The sequence below is a fragment of the Jaculus jaculus genome, chromosome 7 (genome assembly GCF_020740685.1).
Source record: "Jaculus jaculus isolate mJacJac1 chromosome 7, mJacJac1.mat.Y.cur, whole genome shotgun sequence".
Classification (NCBI taxonomy): domain Eukaryota; kingdom Metazoa; phylum Chordata; class Mammalia; order Rodentia; family Dipodidae; genus Jaculus; species Jaculus jaculus.
The window spans coordinates 27494473-27512732 of NC_059108.1; the positions used below are offsets into that span (position 1 = coordinate 27494473).

The 18260-nt window shown below is 41.5% G+C and overlaps 1 protein-coding gene across 5 annotated transcripts in view; it reads left to right on the plus strand.

Moving 5' to 3' along the window:
• Sacs (sacsin molecular chaperone) overlaps positions 1 to 18260 on the plus strand; it is an 86348-nt gene that overhangs the window by 9847 nt on the left and 58241 nt on the right. For all 5 annotated transcript variants that reach the window (XM_045154589.1, XM_045154590.1, XM_045154591.1 and 2 more), the window contains exon 2: positions 1430 to 1910. In XM_045154589.1, the coding sequence (XP_045010524.1) occupies positions 1891 to 1910 (20 nt within the window). In that variant the 5' untranslated portion in view covers positions 1430 to 1890. The remainder of the gene's footprint in view (positions 1 to 1429; positions 1911 to 18260) is intronic.

The window sequence follows — 18260 nt, forward strand, 5'->3', positions numbered from 1 at the left end:
ATGTGCCACCTTATGCATCTGGTTTATGTGGGTACTGGGGAATCGAGCCTTAACCCAGGGTCCTTAGGCTTCATAGGCAAGCACTTAACCGCTAAGCCATCTGTCCAGCCCCAAGCATTTACTTTCTTTAAAAATTCTTTTTTGTATTTATTTATTTATTTATTTGAGAGAGAGAGAGAGAGAGAGAGAGAGAGAGAGAGAGAGAGAGAGAGAGAGGGAACAAGCGAGCAAGCGAGAGAGCAAGAGGGAGAGAGTGGTTGTGCTAGGGTCTCTATCCACTGCAAGTGAACTACAGATGCATGGGTCACTTTGTGTATCTGGCTTTATGTGGGTAGTGGACAATCAATCTGGATGTCAGGCTTTGCAAGCAAGTGCCTTTAACCACTGAGCAATATATCCACCCTCAACAAAGTTACTTTCCAATTTTCTTCAACATAGTATCAATTCTCTCTCTCTCTCTCTCTCTCTCTCTCTCTCTCTCTCTCTCTGTGTGTGTGTGTGTGTGTGTGTGAATGTGTATGTCTGTCTGTGTGAGCGTACATGTTCATTTGTATGCAGGTCCCTTTGTGGGCATACTTATGTACCTGGGTGTGCATATGGAGGCCAGAAGACAAGCTTGGGTATCATTCCTTAGGCACCATACCCCATTTTTAGGACAGGGCCTCTCATTGGCCTGGAACCTTCCAAGTATGCTATACTAGCTGGCTAGCAGGCCCCTTTCTCCACCTTCCCAGCATAGGGATTACTATATCTGGCTATTTTAAATTTGGGTTCTGGTGATCAAACTTGGGTTCTCAGGTTTACAAGGCAAGTAGTTTACCAACTAAGCTATCTCCCCAGCATTATATTAGTAATTTTACCTCTTTTCAAACAATAATTAAATGTATAAATGTCTAAGAAGCCTTGGAAATTATCAAGTATTTTATGATCGTGACATTTGCATGACCAAAAACCACACAACTCTCAGTGTCCTGCATCCCTCTGGTGTATCGCTTCTGAGAAAGCTTGCCACTTCTGCATCCTACTTCTCAAAAAGCTAGGCCTTTTACAGCTCTCTAACATGAGATATTACATGTGGAAAAGTGAATTTAAGTGTGTTTTTTCCTTAAACAACATGCACACTCATTGTGTGTGAGAGGAAACAGTATTTCCAGTTGGAAGAAGCCAGGGAAACAAAGCTCATGAGCTAAGCTGATAAGCAGATATGTTTATTTTTTCAAAGGCAGCCACGTCTAGTTACACACGTATGTGTTTGTTGGTGTGTTCCTCATCGGGGGAGGGGGGAGGGGCAGGCTAATTTGCAGGGCAACAGTTCAGCCGATGCTTTATAATTAGAAGGTCACTGACGCTGAGAACCTGGCTGCCTTTCTGGGCTTGAACTTGGAGTGCTGTCACTCTTTTCTTTACCCTTCCTTGTTCTTTCTTTCAGGAACCCCAAGGTAAAGCCAGGATGCCTACAGCTCCAGAGCTGGGAGAAGGTTCTCACCAACCAGCATTTTCCACCTGCTGAGATGAGGGTGGGAGACACCCAGTCCAAGTACCTCTACAGCATCTCCCTGCACCTCCAAAAAACACAAAAGATTCTTAGATGAAAATGAGTTAATTTTGCCTTAGGAAAAAGCCAAAAACTATTAAGCCATCAATATTGTTCCACTTTAAGACTTGTGTGGGTTGCTGGGTGAGAGCTTCATACTTATGGAACACAGACACAACACAATGCTTTCTGACATCAGATGATGAGTGGATATCGGGCGGAAGCTGGCTTTTCAAGGGCCAGGAAGAGCTGCTCTCAGAGTGCATGTTGAGAGGAAGCCTAAGCAGGAGACTGGAGCCGAAGGAAGAGAAAGACTTTCATGGTTTTCACGGACAAATATTCCAGAAGAAGTGATTATGGAGACCAAGGAGAATAGGTAAATTAGTTAACAACTTAAATGTTTTGTGTTGAGATTTTAAGAGTTGGGTTTTCCAAATTTGAAAAATCTTTTTTATCTGTTTCAATCATTAGGTTATAAGATGTGAAACCTTCCTTGGTCTTGATAGCACGAACATTTCAATTTTTGAATATGCTATTTGAATATGCCAGTCAAAATAGTATTTTGCTATATGCTGAGGACAAAAATAGCACATACAAATTTAATTAGTAATCAATACATAATTTTTCATGGCAATACTTTTATTATGTATTTCCTGATTTTTCAAATTTGGCTTTTCAAACTTGAAATACTGAAGAAAGAAAAAGACCATTTCTGTGCTACCTTTTGAAACACTATGCATTAGCTAGAAGAACTGTTACTTTCTCATGAGAAGATGCCTCTAGAATTATCAGAAGTAATTTTGGAACTGACATTTTTCCCCCCTCCTTCTCCTCCTCTCTCTCTCTTTTTCTCTGTCTCTGCTTCTAGACAGGGTCTTACTATACAGTCCATACTGGCCTCAAACTTCTGATTCTTCCATACAACCTTCCCAGGTGCTTTTAAGTAGATTAATGCATAAACATACTGAGACTGCCTTACAGTTCTGATTTTTATTAACAATCGACATATTTGATTATATTCTGTGCTTCCTAGTACTATGAGAAGTCATATGAAATTAATTAATTTTCTTATCTTTCCTGATGCTGAAGCATTAAACATAAGAGGAGTGTGCTTCCCATCATTGGTGTTGATTTGTAGTATTTCTGCAGAGTTGTTTTTACACCCTCACATACTTCTACAGAAGCACTTACTCTGCTTTCAGAAGTGTACATTTTTCAAGTGACATGTATTAAAACATTAAGGTGTGCTCATTTTAATTTACATACCAATTGGCTGATTTATTGTAATTTCATTCACACATTTGAGAGAAGTAATTATATATAATCATTGGTCCTGATACTAACTATAAATTACCAGTGATCAAGATTGAAGAAAAAAAAATCTAACAGATTCTGTTGTCTTTGTAGTCAATATCATAGGCAATAAAATCTATTTATAGCTAAAAGGGAAGTATGAATTAACCTTGAGTGTACATTTTTTTCTTTTTGCAGAGAATGCTATTACATAGGCTGTGAGGGTATTTTAGAATTCCCAGTTTACATAAAACTAAAATATCAGTGCTTGGATATAGCAACACACACATAAGAATGCTAGTGTGTGTGTACGTCAACATGTACACAACTATTTGCAATAGAGCAGAGAGATGGGCTTGACTTTGAATACTGACAGGGACAACAGGAGCAGATGTATAGCCAGTAAGCTGAGTAAGGGGTGAGTGGATGGAAAAGTGCTAAGAGGAAATATAAGAGGTAGGAAGAGTCTTGCTAAATGAAATTGACAGAATGATTAAAATAAGACATCAAGGGTAGATTTTCCCCCCTTGAATTTCATAGGATGTTTGCTAAAGTTGGCCTGGCAGACCAAAGACTGTAGTGTGGTTAATGAGAGTCTTTTAATCCCTCTGGAGTATCTTGCAGAGGGAGACAAATAACACATAAACAAACATACAAAGAAAAGAGACCTCATAGTTTTTATTTTAAAACCTTATACACATGAAGTAAACAAAACAATATAAAACTTACTGGAGGCTTATATAAAACAGGTGGCTCTTGTGTTTTCCTCACTTTTAATTTTTATTTGAATTGTTTTTGTCACAATAAGTTGGGTTATACCTGCTTACCAGAAAGGCCAACACTTTCCCACTGATATTTATGAATAACATTTTAACAATGAAATTTTCCCTGGTACCCAATGGCTTTGGAGGTAACTGAGTCCTTTGAGAGCCCCTGTTCAATTTCCAAAATTCAAATAGCTATTGGGAGTTGAGGGGCTTGTGTGGATGGAAGGTTCCCACTGGCTATACCTAGGGACCATGGAGGTAGGTGTTTGAATCAGAGGATTGGAAGGAGCTGAAGAAAAGTCCAAGGCAAGTGGTAAAAGGAGGATGATGGGGGCCACAGCTGGTCTAAGGAAGAAGTCTTAGAGGAGCCAGTCTGGTGATGTCATAGAATTCCTACATTATCCTTAGTAAACTCATGCTGCAAGAAAGAAATTTCAGTCAGTGCAGTAGTAGTGGAGCACATAGCCAGCATGGTGAAGGGGTGGGAGAGAATTCAGTCCACCAGGAAGTTCCTATATTCTTAAATGACAGTGCCTTGCATGCACAGAAGCCCAGGACACTAACCTAGCCTCTGTCTTATGCACTTAACCAGCCACTGTGTGCCTGGAACTCGAGGCCTTGTGTGGAACAGAATACCTCCATGCCCTTTATCTGTGGAGACCACTAGTTCAAGGGTTGGTTATGGCCCCACAGTGATTCTCTCATCAGTCAGCTAGGAAAGAAAGCAAAAGCTTCAAATTATGTGCATCTGGGATCCTGGGTGAGGGCTCTAGGAATCCAATGGGAATCCATGGTCTTAACAAGCCATGATTAAAGACATTTAAAGAGCACATTGTTTCTGACCCACGTCAAGTGGGTGATGAAGACTTTAGGATTGGGGTGACAGATATCCGAACTATGACAGTGGTGGGCGGGGCATAGAGTAAGCTCAACTCCCAACATGGTAAAGACACCTGGGCAGTTCTGGCTAGTGGCAAGGGTGAGGAGTCAGTGGATAGAAATCACTAAGGGAAAATAGAGTGCAGAGGGACTTTGTCTTGTTAAAGGACTTGCTAAAGGACTTACCTTGATTCCTGAGGCAGGCAGTCAGGGTGGTGGGTATCCAGTTCAAGCATTCTCCAAAAACTGATTGGGCAATTTCTGCCACAGTTGGCATAGACAGGATAAAAGAGGGCTTGCAAAGATGAAGCTCACTAGAAGAGGGGTCACAGAGGAGCTGTCTAGGTTTTGTCAAAAAGACAGAGTTTGTCTGGTTCAAGCAGAGTCATTCTCTGCAGCCGCTTCTACCTTCCTGAAGGCCTGCCCTATGACTCTGACTGTACATCTGACCGGGGGTCCCAGCAAGCTTGTTCTGCTAGGATTCTCTAAACAAACTCTGTCTTTGGAATCGTACCAATCAGCCAACATGAAATAAGCATTTGTTATGTGTTAGGGACTTGAAGAATATCCAGGAATGAAATTGACACAGATCCCAACCTTTGTGAATTCTGCATGTTAGCAGGGCAAGACAAGAATCAAGCAATAAATCTGACAATTAACTTATATGGCATGTGTGGTGATGGAGCATAAGGAAAAGTAGGCAAAGAGGAGGTGGGAGGCGTCCAGTGAGTCTCTGTGGAGCCCTGTGCCGCAGTTCTAAATAGAAGTCAGGGTAGGTTGCTGATTGGAGGAGGTGAAACCCAAGCAAATGGTGAAGGCAATGAGGGACTTTATCATCAGCTGTTAGGAGAAGAATGTTCCAGACAAAGACCCTCAGTGAGAGCTGACTGGCATGTTCTGATAACTAGGAGGCCAGCCTGGTAGAGGGAAGTGAATGAGGGCCATGATGTGGCTGAAGGGGTGGACAGGCCCTAGGTCTCTGTGATAGAGAGGGACCTGCTGCTGGTATTGAAGAGTACCGTGATCTGACTTACATTGTTAAGGTGCCCCTGTAGCTGAGTTGTTGGGGCAGAGACAGAAGTGGAGGAACCCATCATGGGATGTCACAACAATCTAGGCAGAGGTGGCAGTGGCTCTGGCTAGGCAGGTAGTAAGATGTGCTTACCTGAAAGCTCTGTGTTGGAACATGTGTCAGCCTCTCCAAAAAGAATGCGTTTTTTTCCCCTCTGGCAGCATCAGAATGTTGAATACATCTAAAATGAATGTCAACAACCTGGTTATTGTAGATATTCTAGTGCTTTTCCAGAAGCAACCACCCCAATTCTCCAATGCCAGCTGGGTGTCCTACACTTCCATTCAGTTCTGACACTACCCAGCATTATCACAAACCCCAGACATTAAGAGATGTATCCCATGAGGCTGCTTGTACTTCAGATGTCTCCTACAAATAGGCGGGGCCCCAAGACTAACTACACTTCTGCCTGACCAACTACCAATTGAACATGTCTAAGATTCTTCTCTAACTCCAAGTTCTCATCATTTGCTAGCATGACTCAGTCTTCAGGAAAACACTTTTCTTAGGATAAGAGTTTATTATAAAAATTGTGTTCAGGCACAGTGATCCAGAGGAAATGCACAGGATAAGGCATGGTGAGGTATGCCAGCACAGACCTTTGCTGCTCATCTGAGAAGCCACGCTCCCAAGCCCCTTGAGGCACTCTCCAACCTGCAAGTTCCTTAGCTTTATTGCCCACAGTTTCTGTGAAGTCTCATGATTACATAGACATGACAGATTAAGTCATTGGACATCAATGATTGGATTCAAACTTCAACTCTTCTCCTCTCCCTGAAGTTTGAGGGGGACCCTCAATCACATGGTTTGTTCCCAGAGTCATCTCTCAAGATGAACTCAGGCAAGGTCAAAGAGGCTCCTTCTTACAAATGGTATTCCTATTACTCAGGAAATTTTAATGACTTTAGGTGCTCGGGAGCAGAACCAAAGAAAAACACCAAATACACACACATAAACACCCCCCACATATTTATGATGAAAGTAACACAAATTCAGATGAAAGAGAAGCCTGTCTTAGGAGAACAGACAGACCCAGACTCCAAGGGTATGAAAGCAAATCTAGACAGAGAAGAGCAGGTGGGCAGTAGAGGGCCAAGAAAACTATCCAACCCAGCATGCCCAATGAAGCCCAGGCATAGAAACCATTCAGGCTGGAAGCCTGATTGAGTGGCAGTGCCCAGAAATAGAGGCAACAGGCCAAGTCAGGGCCGGCATCTTAGCTGACATCCTATACCTCCTTGGTTTCAGGAGTTTGTGAATATAAACTAGGACGATTAGTATTACATGCATGTGCTCTCCATAGCTCCAAACCTCTTGGGTGACAAGCCCCCAAACCTCATGTTTCATTCCTTTGTTTCATCTCTCTCTACCCCCACTTGTTTCTCTTATTTGTTTTAATTCTCCCTTGGCTATTTCTAGGTATGTCTGGGATAGGGACAGTTCACAGGGCTCGGGAACAAGTTTGCTCATGTTCTTTCCACTTGAGCCCCTTGATCAGGAAGCTGTGTCATACCTCTGCAGCTGGTGTCCTGGGCAAGATGTCATTCCCAGGACCCACTGGAGTCCTTAAGCCCAAAGCCACTATACTCTGTGTGTGGGGCAGTGGCTGGGGGCTTGGATGAAGTCAGTCCTACCCGCTATGCATATCATGTAACTTGATCATATCCACCTTGCTCCAGTATTCTCTCTTGTCCCCTTCCCATTGGTCCCCTTTTCCAGAACAGACCCCTTTATACTTTCATAGCTTTCACTTATATATTTTTAAATTCTACATCCCACAAATGAGAGAAAGTATGCAATATTTGTCTTTCAGGGTCTCTACCTTTATTTCCTGAACACCGTAGTTTCACATTTTGTTTTCCTAGGCTCAGAACCAGTCTGTTGCAGGTGGCCAGGAGAGAGGAATGTGGAACTTGTCCTGTCCCTGTGTCTTCTCTAGCGCTGTTCTTTTCTTTAGATATTATCATATCCACACAGAGAAAAACAAACTACCAATAAATATCTTTCTACTTCTTGTAAGAGAAAACACATTGTGTCATGGAAACAGCATAACCAAGCTAAATCTACTTGTTTTGAATTTCAGCTTAGCTATTTGCAGTGCTGTGGCTTTGAAACTGTGAACTTTTCCATATCATGAGAAAAAAATACCTACGATTATATTGGATGAGAGATCTTGAATAGAAATTTCTTAACATGTGATACCACACAAGATAAGTGCCAGAGATCCTACCCAGGGCAAGTGCCTAGTATCCTACCCAGGCTCAGTGCCTGATATCAGACATAGTATGAGTACCTAAGAAAAGGCAACTATAATAACTTGCCTCTATCCTCCAGACAACAGCATAGAGCTCAGCCACCAAAGGTACAGTGCTGCCTAATGGTGAGAGACTCTCACACTCAAAGCACTTGTTCATGTGCATGCTGTTAATGTGCACAAACACAAACAAGCAAGCAAACAAAAATAGCTTTTGCTGGGCGTGGTGGCACACACCTTTAATTCCAGCACTCAAGAGGCTGAGGTAAGAGTACCCCATGAGTTTGAGGCCACCCTGAAACTGTATAGTGAATTTCAGGTCAGCCTAAACTAAAACTAGAGTGAGACCCCACCTAGAGAAACCAAAACCAAACAAACAAAACAAAACAAAACAAAACAAAACAAAAAACAGCTCTCACTTCAGAGGTACTTATTCTGAAGCCAGATGTGAATGATCATGGCCCAGGAATGCAGATCTAGGTTATGCAAAATTCTATGTTACCATGTGGTAACAGCTTCAAGCAGTTTTTAGTCATAAATCAAAACACTTGTAGTATGTAGGCAGAAGCATTAGGCAAGCAGGTTAGCACTGCTGTAGGCCTCAGGCTATCTGATAACATTCTTAGTTTGGGGGTTGGTGGAAACCAGGGGCTCTGTTCATTCATCCCAAAGGGTTTACCCAACAGTCACAAGATGTTAGGTAACACATAGCAGTGGATAGTAAATGACTAATAAAGGATCTATGATAGCCCAGATACTTTGGCTCTTGACCTGCAACACTTCATCCTCTGTAACTCTCATCTGTTTTATTTGTTAGTTCCTTTCTATCTTAGCACTATTATTAGTAGTATTGCTGTTACATTTATTTACAAAATTTAGGAAACACTTTTTAACCAGTTCACGTGTGTACACATGCCCAGTGTGCAGAGGCCAGAGGAGAATTATGGGTGCCCTGCTGTATTGTTTATTCACGTTTTGGTCAGCAAACCATGGTGATTCTCCTGTCTTTGCCCTCAATAACTGGGGTTATACCCAACATTTTACACGGGTGTTGGGTAATCAAATTCAGGCAGTCTTGAGCACTCTGGCCCTTATACTTAAGCAGCAAGCACTCTTAACTGCTGAGCCATCTCCTTAGCTTGGAAACACTTTAAAATAAAAAGATAATTATATTTCAAACAAAACCCCATGGAGTTGTAACTGAAACACAGAAAACATGTATACTGTATCCTAAATAATATTAATTAATGTGGGAAAAACCTATTAAGAGTCCTGTGTTGTCTTAACACATTTAAATTAACTATGTGTTAAAGATTTAAACCTTACTATAACAGACACTTGGAATCTCTCTTTGCTTAAAAATAAAGAGATCTTTTTATTTTGGTCTACAAGATAATCAAAAGAAGAATTACAGCCTGAAGATTCTTTTCCCTAGTTTTAAGCCTCATTTTTACCTTTGTGGTAAGCATGCTAATCACTGAACAAGTATTTTACTTAAAATGCTTTTTCTTTTTTTATAGCTAAAAGTACAGAGATGAGCTATTGTCCCAAATACATTGTAAAAGAGAAATTATAGTTATAATGTCACAAAACACATTAGAGTCATTTAAAAACCTGTCATTTCCTGTTTTAAAAGATGTTCCTAAAATTCAATTAATTTTTTAAATAAACTAGATTCTCTAGAACTTCTACATTAGCATGAAAAAACCAGGTTAGAGACAATATTAAATGTTTGCCATCAAGGGAATTATAAAGCCATGTTGTCTTTAGTTAGATTTTCCCCTCCTATTCCCCCCTCCCCAATATTTATAAGTTAAATTTCACAATTACAAAACATAAAATCAACTAGAGTACCAAATGACAGTTTTCCTTCCAATATCTCACCTTTTCTTGAATTAGCTTTTGGGGGAATGCTAGAAGAAGGAGGCTGATTGCCAGCAAATTGCCAAATCAAGCAGTCAGAAACCCCCCCAAAACTAAATGATCAGAAACTAAAATGCTTTAAAGATCTGAAATCAAACAAAAATCAATTGTATGGTCAGAAACCAAAGTGATTTCAAAGCAGACAAATAAAATGGATATCATACCAAATGCTTTGAGAGCAAGCCCAAAAGGGTATCTAACAAATAGGATCTAAAACTAGCTCAGAATAAACCAATGGATTATTAACCAAATCAAGGGGAATCTGAGCTCCAGAAAAAGCTCACTAACATGTACCAGAGGAGACATCACCAAACAGATGGTCAGGCACAAGGAGCCCAGGCTGGTACCTGGCTCTGATCAAGATGAATACTCAGTGAAGGTGGCTTATCTATCCTCTTGGTATCACATTCAGGTACTATAACTGATAGTGGAAAAAAAAAAAAAAACCAAAACATTGCTGTCACTGCAAAGGGATTGTTTGTTTTGGAGCCAAGTATGATGACATGGCCCAGGAACACAAATATAATTACACCAAATTCTACATTCCACCAGGACAGTTTCATCGAGTTTTTATAGTCACAGATCAAAGAAAAATTATAAATCATAAATCAAAACAGTTTCCAAGTACATTGGTGGCAGCACCATGCAGGCAGGTTAGAGCAAAACAGAGGTGGGCAATAAATGACTATTAGAGTCTAAGATGTTCCAAGATACTTTGGCTCTTGACCTGCAACATTCCAACCTCCCCACAACCATTGAGGTTATAATCATTCAGCTTTGTGAAGCTTCTTTCTGGGAACTTTAGTTCACAGGTAATAATGGAAAGGTGCTGCCTGGCTAGATCCCAACAGAATGAACAGCTGGTACAAACTGTTTTACTTCCTCCCTCTTGGCAGGCTTTAAGCATCTTGAGCCATACTATAGGAAATGCACAATGGAAAGAGAAGGCCTGAATGGAACCCTGATGAATACCATTCATTATCTCCAGATAAAGAATCACCCAAAGGCAAAGGCTCAGGATGACTATGACTGTGGCTGGTTCTCAACAAATGCTAATGGAAATGAGTACCTGGCTGAGTGGGATCCCTCCAGCATCCCAGCCATGGGCTCCTGCATCCATGCTCCAGGTTCTAGCATCTCTTCCTTGGACTCCAGTTCCCTCCTTGCCCTTTCCTGTGCTCTGGCTCCCTGCAAATTCCTGCTCAGAGACAACATCCTTGGCATAGTATTTTCCTCTGGGTAGATAATAGAGACCTTCCCTACAAGTTGCATCATTGATTCAAACCATCATTCAACTTAGATGGACAGGACCCTCACAGAGAGACAGCTGTATATCAGCCAGAAGGAAATGATTAGGATGTCAGAGGGTCCCAGTCTCATGTTCTAAATGGCTGTTTATTTGTGTTTTTTTTTAATGTAAACTACTTATATTTATAACAATTACAGAGATGGCAAACAATCATATTTCTTTAGAGTTCTGTGTGAGTGGACTCTGAATAAGATACATGTCGGAACATGTGTTTGCATCCCCTATTTAAAAGCTTTGCCCTTGATGCTGTAAAGACTTTCATTTTAATCATCAGTGAGTAAATGGACATCCGTTTTCAGCTCATATCTAGCTATTATCATCAGTGAGATCTGTGCAGAGAAAAGCAACATAGCTTTGGGAGTGAGCAGCAATAGAGTTTTAGAGAATGAAGCTTCTACTCGATGGCAGTGATCATGAACAATCCAGTAACTTCAATTTTATGGAGTCATTCCCAATTTTCCTAAAAACCTCCAGTGACCTGTTTCTAATTGGCATTTTCTTTGTGTCTCACTAGTGAACTCCTGCCAACTGCTGTAGTTGTTCTGCAAGACAGAAATGCATGTAGCCATCCAATCTCCAGGAAGAGAGTACATGCACACTCTTAATAAAAGGCAGAGAAAAGAATTCTTCTTAAGTCCAAATGATTTGGTAGACATGGTTTCCATAATCTTTCCAAGTTACTGTGGTATTGGCTCTACACAAAAATAAAGTAATCCATAACCTCTTCCTTAAAAATTCCACTACAAATCCAGACAATTTGGATATGGCATAAATAATGCCTTTTTATTTTAACACGTCTGTAGCTAGAACTATAGGGGTGTTGTTCAGTGGTAGGGTGCTTGCCTACCATATGTGAGGCCCTAGGCAAAATAAGCACCTTATACACTAAAAAACCCACATAGTGTGTGTAAGCAGGAAATTTAACATAACAAAAATGTGCTCCTTTAGTATTTCATAAACAAACATACTTCCCAATGATTTCTGGAAGAAGTATGAAGTAAAAAATAAAAAAGTGGTCTGGGCTGGAGAGATTGCTTAGCAGTTTAAGGTGTTTGCCTGAGAAGCCTAAAGACCCAGGTTCATTTCCCCAGGACCCACATAAGCTAGAAGCACAAGGGGCAAATGCATCTGGAGTTCATTTGCATTGGTTGGAGGCCTTGGCCTACCTATTCTTTATCTGCCTCTCTCAATCTCATTCCCCCCTCAAATAAATAAGTAACAGTATTAAAACAAAATTATAGTCTGGGATCCTCCCTGCTACACTATTTCAAAACTCAGTAGAAAGAAATGCATTTTTAGATAAGTAGCTGAGCAAATATCTCCATTTTAATTCCTATTTTAGCTTATATATCTGATATATTTAGTGTGGTAGTTTTAATGGATGGCCCCCAATATATTAGGATGTTATTACAGTTTGTAATTTAGATCTGCAGCCACCTGGCTGGAGGAGGTATCAGTGTGGGCAGATCCTAGGGTCCAGAGCTAAGGTCTGGGGGTGGATTGGAATTCCAGTCTAAAGACATACAGAGTGCTTGAGTTCTGCCTGGAGTTCCTGAAATGTGCCTGCTTGTGCTGGTGATGGTGTTGGTTTCTCTCTCTGCCTGGACCTGTGAAGGCAGACCAGCTTCTTCTGCCATTAGGGAACTTACTCTGGGTTTGTAAACTTCAAATAAATTTCTTTCTTCTCATAACTGTGTCTGGTTTGTAGGTACATCCCAGAAACCTAAGGCTATCTGCTACATTTAATATAGGTTGATGAGTCTTTTTAAACAAAAAGTTTAAAATTTTAAATGAAATGTTCAAAAATCTATTTTTTTTTCAGTACTGAGACTGGGACCCTAGACTTTCAATTTGCTGGGCTCTGCCACTGAGTTATATCCCAGCCCCCAAAATATTTATGAGCACCCACATTATTCCACAAATCAGAAGTTCCTCAGCTTACATCATGTTATAGTTCACAGCCAAAGGAAGGGGTGCTAAAAATAGTGTATGAAATCACCTTTCAGCTATAAGATGTATCTACAACATAGATGAATTTAATTCTTAGTCTTGATTCTCATCCAAAAGTAATTCATTATGTATTTATATGCTTATACCCCAAAATCCGAGAAACACCAAATCTCAAACACTTCTGTTCCAAGCCCATGTAAGTTCGACACACTCAGTTTTTAGAAGTCTTTAGAAGTGTTTCCCAATATTTTCTCTAGGGCTTAACATTACCTCTGTCTAACCAGTCTAAGTATCACATTCTTTTTTTTTTTTTTTTTTTGGTTTTTCGAGGTAGGGTCTCACTCTGGTCCAGGCTGACCTGGAATTAACTCTGTCATCTCAGGGTGGCCTTGGACTCATGGCAATCCTCCTACCTCTGCCTCCCGAGTGCTGGGATTAAAGGCGTGCGCCACCACGCCCGGCAGTATCACATTCTTGAGCATGTACAACACTGCTATCCCTGAAGAGCATCCTAAGCAGAGTGTGATTCCAGTCTCATCTTTTTTCAAGAAAGACTTCTCCAGTTATGGGTCCAAACCAAGCCATATGAGAATAGATACCTTAATTAAAAACCCAGGCATTCAGGGAAGTTATATATTTAAAAAAAATTTTTTTTGTTACTTTTTATTTATTTGTTTGAGAGTGACAGACAGAGAAAGAGGCAGATAGAGAAAGAGAGGATGGGCGCATCATGGCCTCCAGCCACTGCAAACGAACTCCAGATGCGTGCGCCCCATTGTGCATCTGGCTAACGTGGGTCCTGGGGAATCGAGCCTTGAACCGGGGTCCTTAGGCTTCACAGGCAAGCGCTTAACCGCTAAGCCATCTCTCCAGCCCAGGGAACGGTTATATCTTATCCTGTATATGGTTTCAGGAGTTACAAGCTTTATGAATTACTCTCTGATCAGATATAAAATAGGAATAAAAATGTCCCATAGGATTTTAGTGGTTTGATAAGATTGTGCTTATGGAGTATGTAAAAGCAAATAAGATATTTTGGTGCATTCTAAGTGTTCAAGTTACCAGGTATTGTTATATTATTTTTGTTTTCATTGGGTCTTAATTTCAGTTCCTTGCCAACTCAACTGTCACTTAAAATAAACTGCAGTGTATGATTTCAGAGGCATTTAGACAAATAACCTTTCCACAATATGAACATCCTACACAGTAGTAGAATTAAAAGCCCCTGTTAAAACATACATATTCCTGAGAGAGGAGTCATCTGATGCCTTCTGTGTGCAGAAGTAAGCGTCAATTGAAGGACCTTGTCATGGTCACTGAGAGTGGCCAGTGCTGCTGGAAGTTCTCTGGTCTGACCATCCTGCCTCACAGTCCAAAGAAGTTGGAAGAAATGTCAGTTCTTATTATAAATGTGCATGTACACACACACACAGGAAAACATGAAAAAAATATTAGGGACACTTTTTAGAAGTATACATTGACTTTGAGTAGTGGTTATTGAGGAACTGAAGCATGGTGTAGAATGTAACATAGAAAGCTGACCTTTGCAGTGTGCTATGCCAAAAAAAAAAAAAATAGTGTCAAATGTTTCATTCCATGCACAAAGCAACCTGGATGACAGCTGCTATACTGAAATGCTATACATCCCTGGTGATGGCCCAGGCAGACATGTTTGAGCGGCACACCCAGCAGCTGTAATGACTTACCTAGGTTTGTTTATATCAGCACTTGTGTTTGTATAGAAACTCTATTTATAATTGCCTATTGTTTCATTCTCTGAGCACCTCACACACACAGGTCATGCTAGGATCACATTATTTTAGATTTCCAGTACCTGACAGAAAGCCAGCCCATGCAATATGCACTTTTCATGTTTAGTGAACTCTACAGAACTGGGGAGCAAGTGGAGGGAAGCACATAAGGAGGGGGAAAGTTGAGATGAAGAGAAATAAGATAATAAGCCCACTCTGCCTATTTGGACATTAGCCTTGACTGTTCAGATGACCAAGAAAAAAGGAAGGGGAAGGAAGAAACAAAGAGTGAGGAGAGAACACAGAGTCTGACATTTGGTAATTTTTGCGGTTTGTTGTCCTCAATGTAACAATGTGATCCTGAGCATACCGTGGTCCTTTGTCACAATACCAGTCAGTGACTCATGTTTGTATTCTGTGAATATGTGACTACCTTCCACATCAGTAATGGCCTCATTCTTCCTTACAATAACCTTGGCAGGAGAGCTACCAGCAAGTAGTCCTACACTTGAAAAGGTGAGCCTGGAAGTGTCCTGTCCATGCCTTCCTAGCTGCAGGCATGAAGGAGTCACACCCTCATTCACTATCATGCCAAAGAAATGCAGGAAGGGGAAAGGGAACAAGCCAAGAGGGATAATCAGGAGGCTAGAGGACAAGCAGGAGGAGAATTGATTAGGAGCACAGCAATATCTAGAAGACAAAGAGAAGACAAGCATCCATCATGGCGTCCTTTGTTCACACTCTCCTTTTGTGTTCAATGTCATCAGTTTGATGAGAGATTGTCTTAGAGGTTTAAGTCATGGTATCCCATATTGCACTCTGGGGGACTATCTTATGGCACACTAATTGTTGGCATACAATAGATTACTCCATTTCTGTATTTCCTACAACAACTGCAAAAGAAGATGTTTAGTCAGAATTCATCATAAATATAAGGATTCAGAAACATCACGTGGGCTGAATATTCCCCAAATGGCAGTACAGCTCAAGATGTGTCACTCCACCATATCTGAGGTCCTGAGTCACCATTTTCCTTTCTAATATAGCAAAGTCCCCTTAGATCATTCACTGTGCATATGCATGAATAGCCACAAGGCCCCTGGCTAGTTGGTTTGATTTTGGCAAAGCTGTTTCTGAATAACTTGGAATTTGGCATCTAAATAGCCATCTATCATTAAGATGGACATTAGAGCCAAAAGTCTTTGCAGTTCTGTTTTATGATGATGTTTATAGCACTCAGGGGAATTCAAAATGCCCTCTTTGGAAGTAGAAAAGGCAGGAATGCTAACTCAGAAGCATGACATCATTTCCTAAGGCCTAATGACACTAAAAATAAATGTGAACTGATGGTATCTACATGAACACAAAGACAAAGGAAGTTCAGTCTCTTGTCTGGCTTATTGGGGATAGACTGTGGCAACATGGGTGGGGAGGCAAAGTGAGGCTTGCTGCATGATGCCTCCTGAAGCATCATGTCTCCCCAGGAATTGAATTAGAAATTCAAAATGTGTGATTTTTTTGCATTGAATGCAATGAATCAGAAAGAGACACTGAGGGTTGTATGTGCAAAGTCCAGGTGAGAGAGCTGGAGGAGTTAGATGTTCTGGAGCACAGCATGGACAGGGAAGGAGAGAAAGACACTGAGGGAGCCAGGACATGAGAGTGAAAAGAACACAGATGTGAGAAGATGCCTTGGGGAGCAAGGACTATTCAGGCAGTAGACCAAGAGAATTGAAAGACAGCTAAGGAAGAACCACTGGGCTCCAGAAAAACCAGTGCAGCCACATTTGAATGTTTGGACCAAGAGGCATCCTCCATGGACAGCCTTTGCTTCCACCGCAGCTATGATTTTATTCAGTTTTTCAAATGTTTTTTTAATGTGTCATTTTAAAAGTGCAGAGTTTTAGAATATTGACAATATTGTGAAACTGTTATAGGCACAGTTCAAAGTCCAGATGACAGCTGCCAAGATTTCCAGGTTCTTGGGTCCCAGAACAAAGGTGTGCACCAGGGACGCATGGTGACGTAACAGAGGCAGGAACAGATTCTCCAGTGCATTGGGTTTACTGGTGTAGGACATGAGCAGCAGTCAGCCATGCTGACTGGGCACCTATGGTGCTATCAACTGACAGTATCTCTTTAAATTTCATGTATTGAGCCTTAACATTCTATGTGTGATCATATTAGGAGGTAAGGCGATTGGGATTGCTAGGTAAGGTTAGATGAGTCCACAGGGTGAGGCCCCATGATGGGAAACTGAAGAAAGCTTCCTTCACTGGGTTTCAGCCTTAGCACTTGCCTGTGTCTCTTCAGGACTATAAGGGATATGGGTAGTTGAAGTCATTGTCTATTAGTAGACAGAGGCAAGGTGGCATGTCAGGCTTTGTCCCAGAGTTGGGGAAGGAATAGACTTAAACGTGTCCACTTTTCTTTTGGGGAATACACAGCATCCTTATAGTTAGACTGTGAACAAAGAAACAAGCTAATGCATATGGTAGAGAGGATAATGCAATTTAAAAGAAATCTGGAAATAAGTGGGATTGCACTGAGGGTGTGACTTTTGTTTTTAGGGTGGTCAATAAGATATCCCAACTTTTATTTAAAAGGTGACACTTGGGGCTGGAGAGATGGCTTAGCGGTTAAGTGCTTGCCTGTGAAGCCTAAGGACCCCGGTTCGAGGCTTGGTTCCCCAGGTCCCACGTTAGCCAGATGCACAAGGGGGCGCACGCGTCTGGAGTTCGTTTGTAGTGGCTGGAAGCCCTGGCGCGCCCATTCTCTCTCTCTCCCTCTATCTATCTTTCTCTCTATGTCTGCCGCTCTCAAATAAATAAATAAAAAATGAACAAAAAAATTAAAAAGAAAAAAAAAGGTGGGCTGGAGAGATGGCTTAGCGGTTAAGCGCTTGCCTGTGAAGCCTAAGGACCCCGGTTCGAGGCTCGGTTCCCCAGGTCCGACGTTAGCCAGATGCACAAGGGGGCGCACGTGTCTGGAGTTCGTTTGCAGAGGCTGGAAGCCGTGGCGCGCCCATTCTCTCTCTCTCCCTCTACCTGTCTTTCTCTCTGTGTCTGTCACTCTCAGATAAATAAATAAAAAAATGAACGAAAAATATTAAAAAAAAAGGTGACACTTGGAGCCAGGCATGGTGGTGCATGCCTTTAATCCTAACACATGGGAGGCTGACGCAGGATTTCTGTAAGGTCGAGGCCATGCTGAGACTACATATTGAACTGGTACCAGTGTGAAACCCTACCTCAAAATCTCTCCCATCAAAAAAATGACACGTGGGTTCAGATCACAAGGAGGCAAGGGGCTGAGAAATACTGACTGGAAGAAAACCAAGCTAAGGAGGAAGAGAAAGTGCAAAGGTCCTGTGGTAGGGACGTGGTGTTTGTGTGCAAGCACTGCAGGTGCCAAGGCTGGTGTCTGCTGTAGACTGAGACAGGGGGATGGGGCAGAGGGTGCTGGAGTATACCCAGCCCGGGAAGGGGAGACCTTAGTTGAAGAGAGGATTGACCACTAAGATATGCA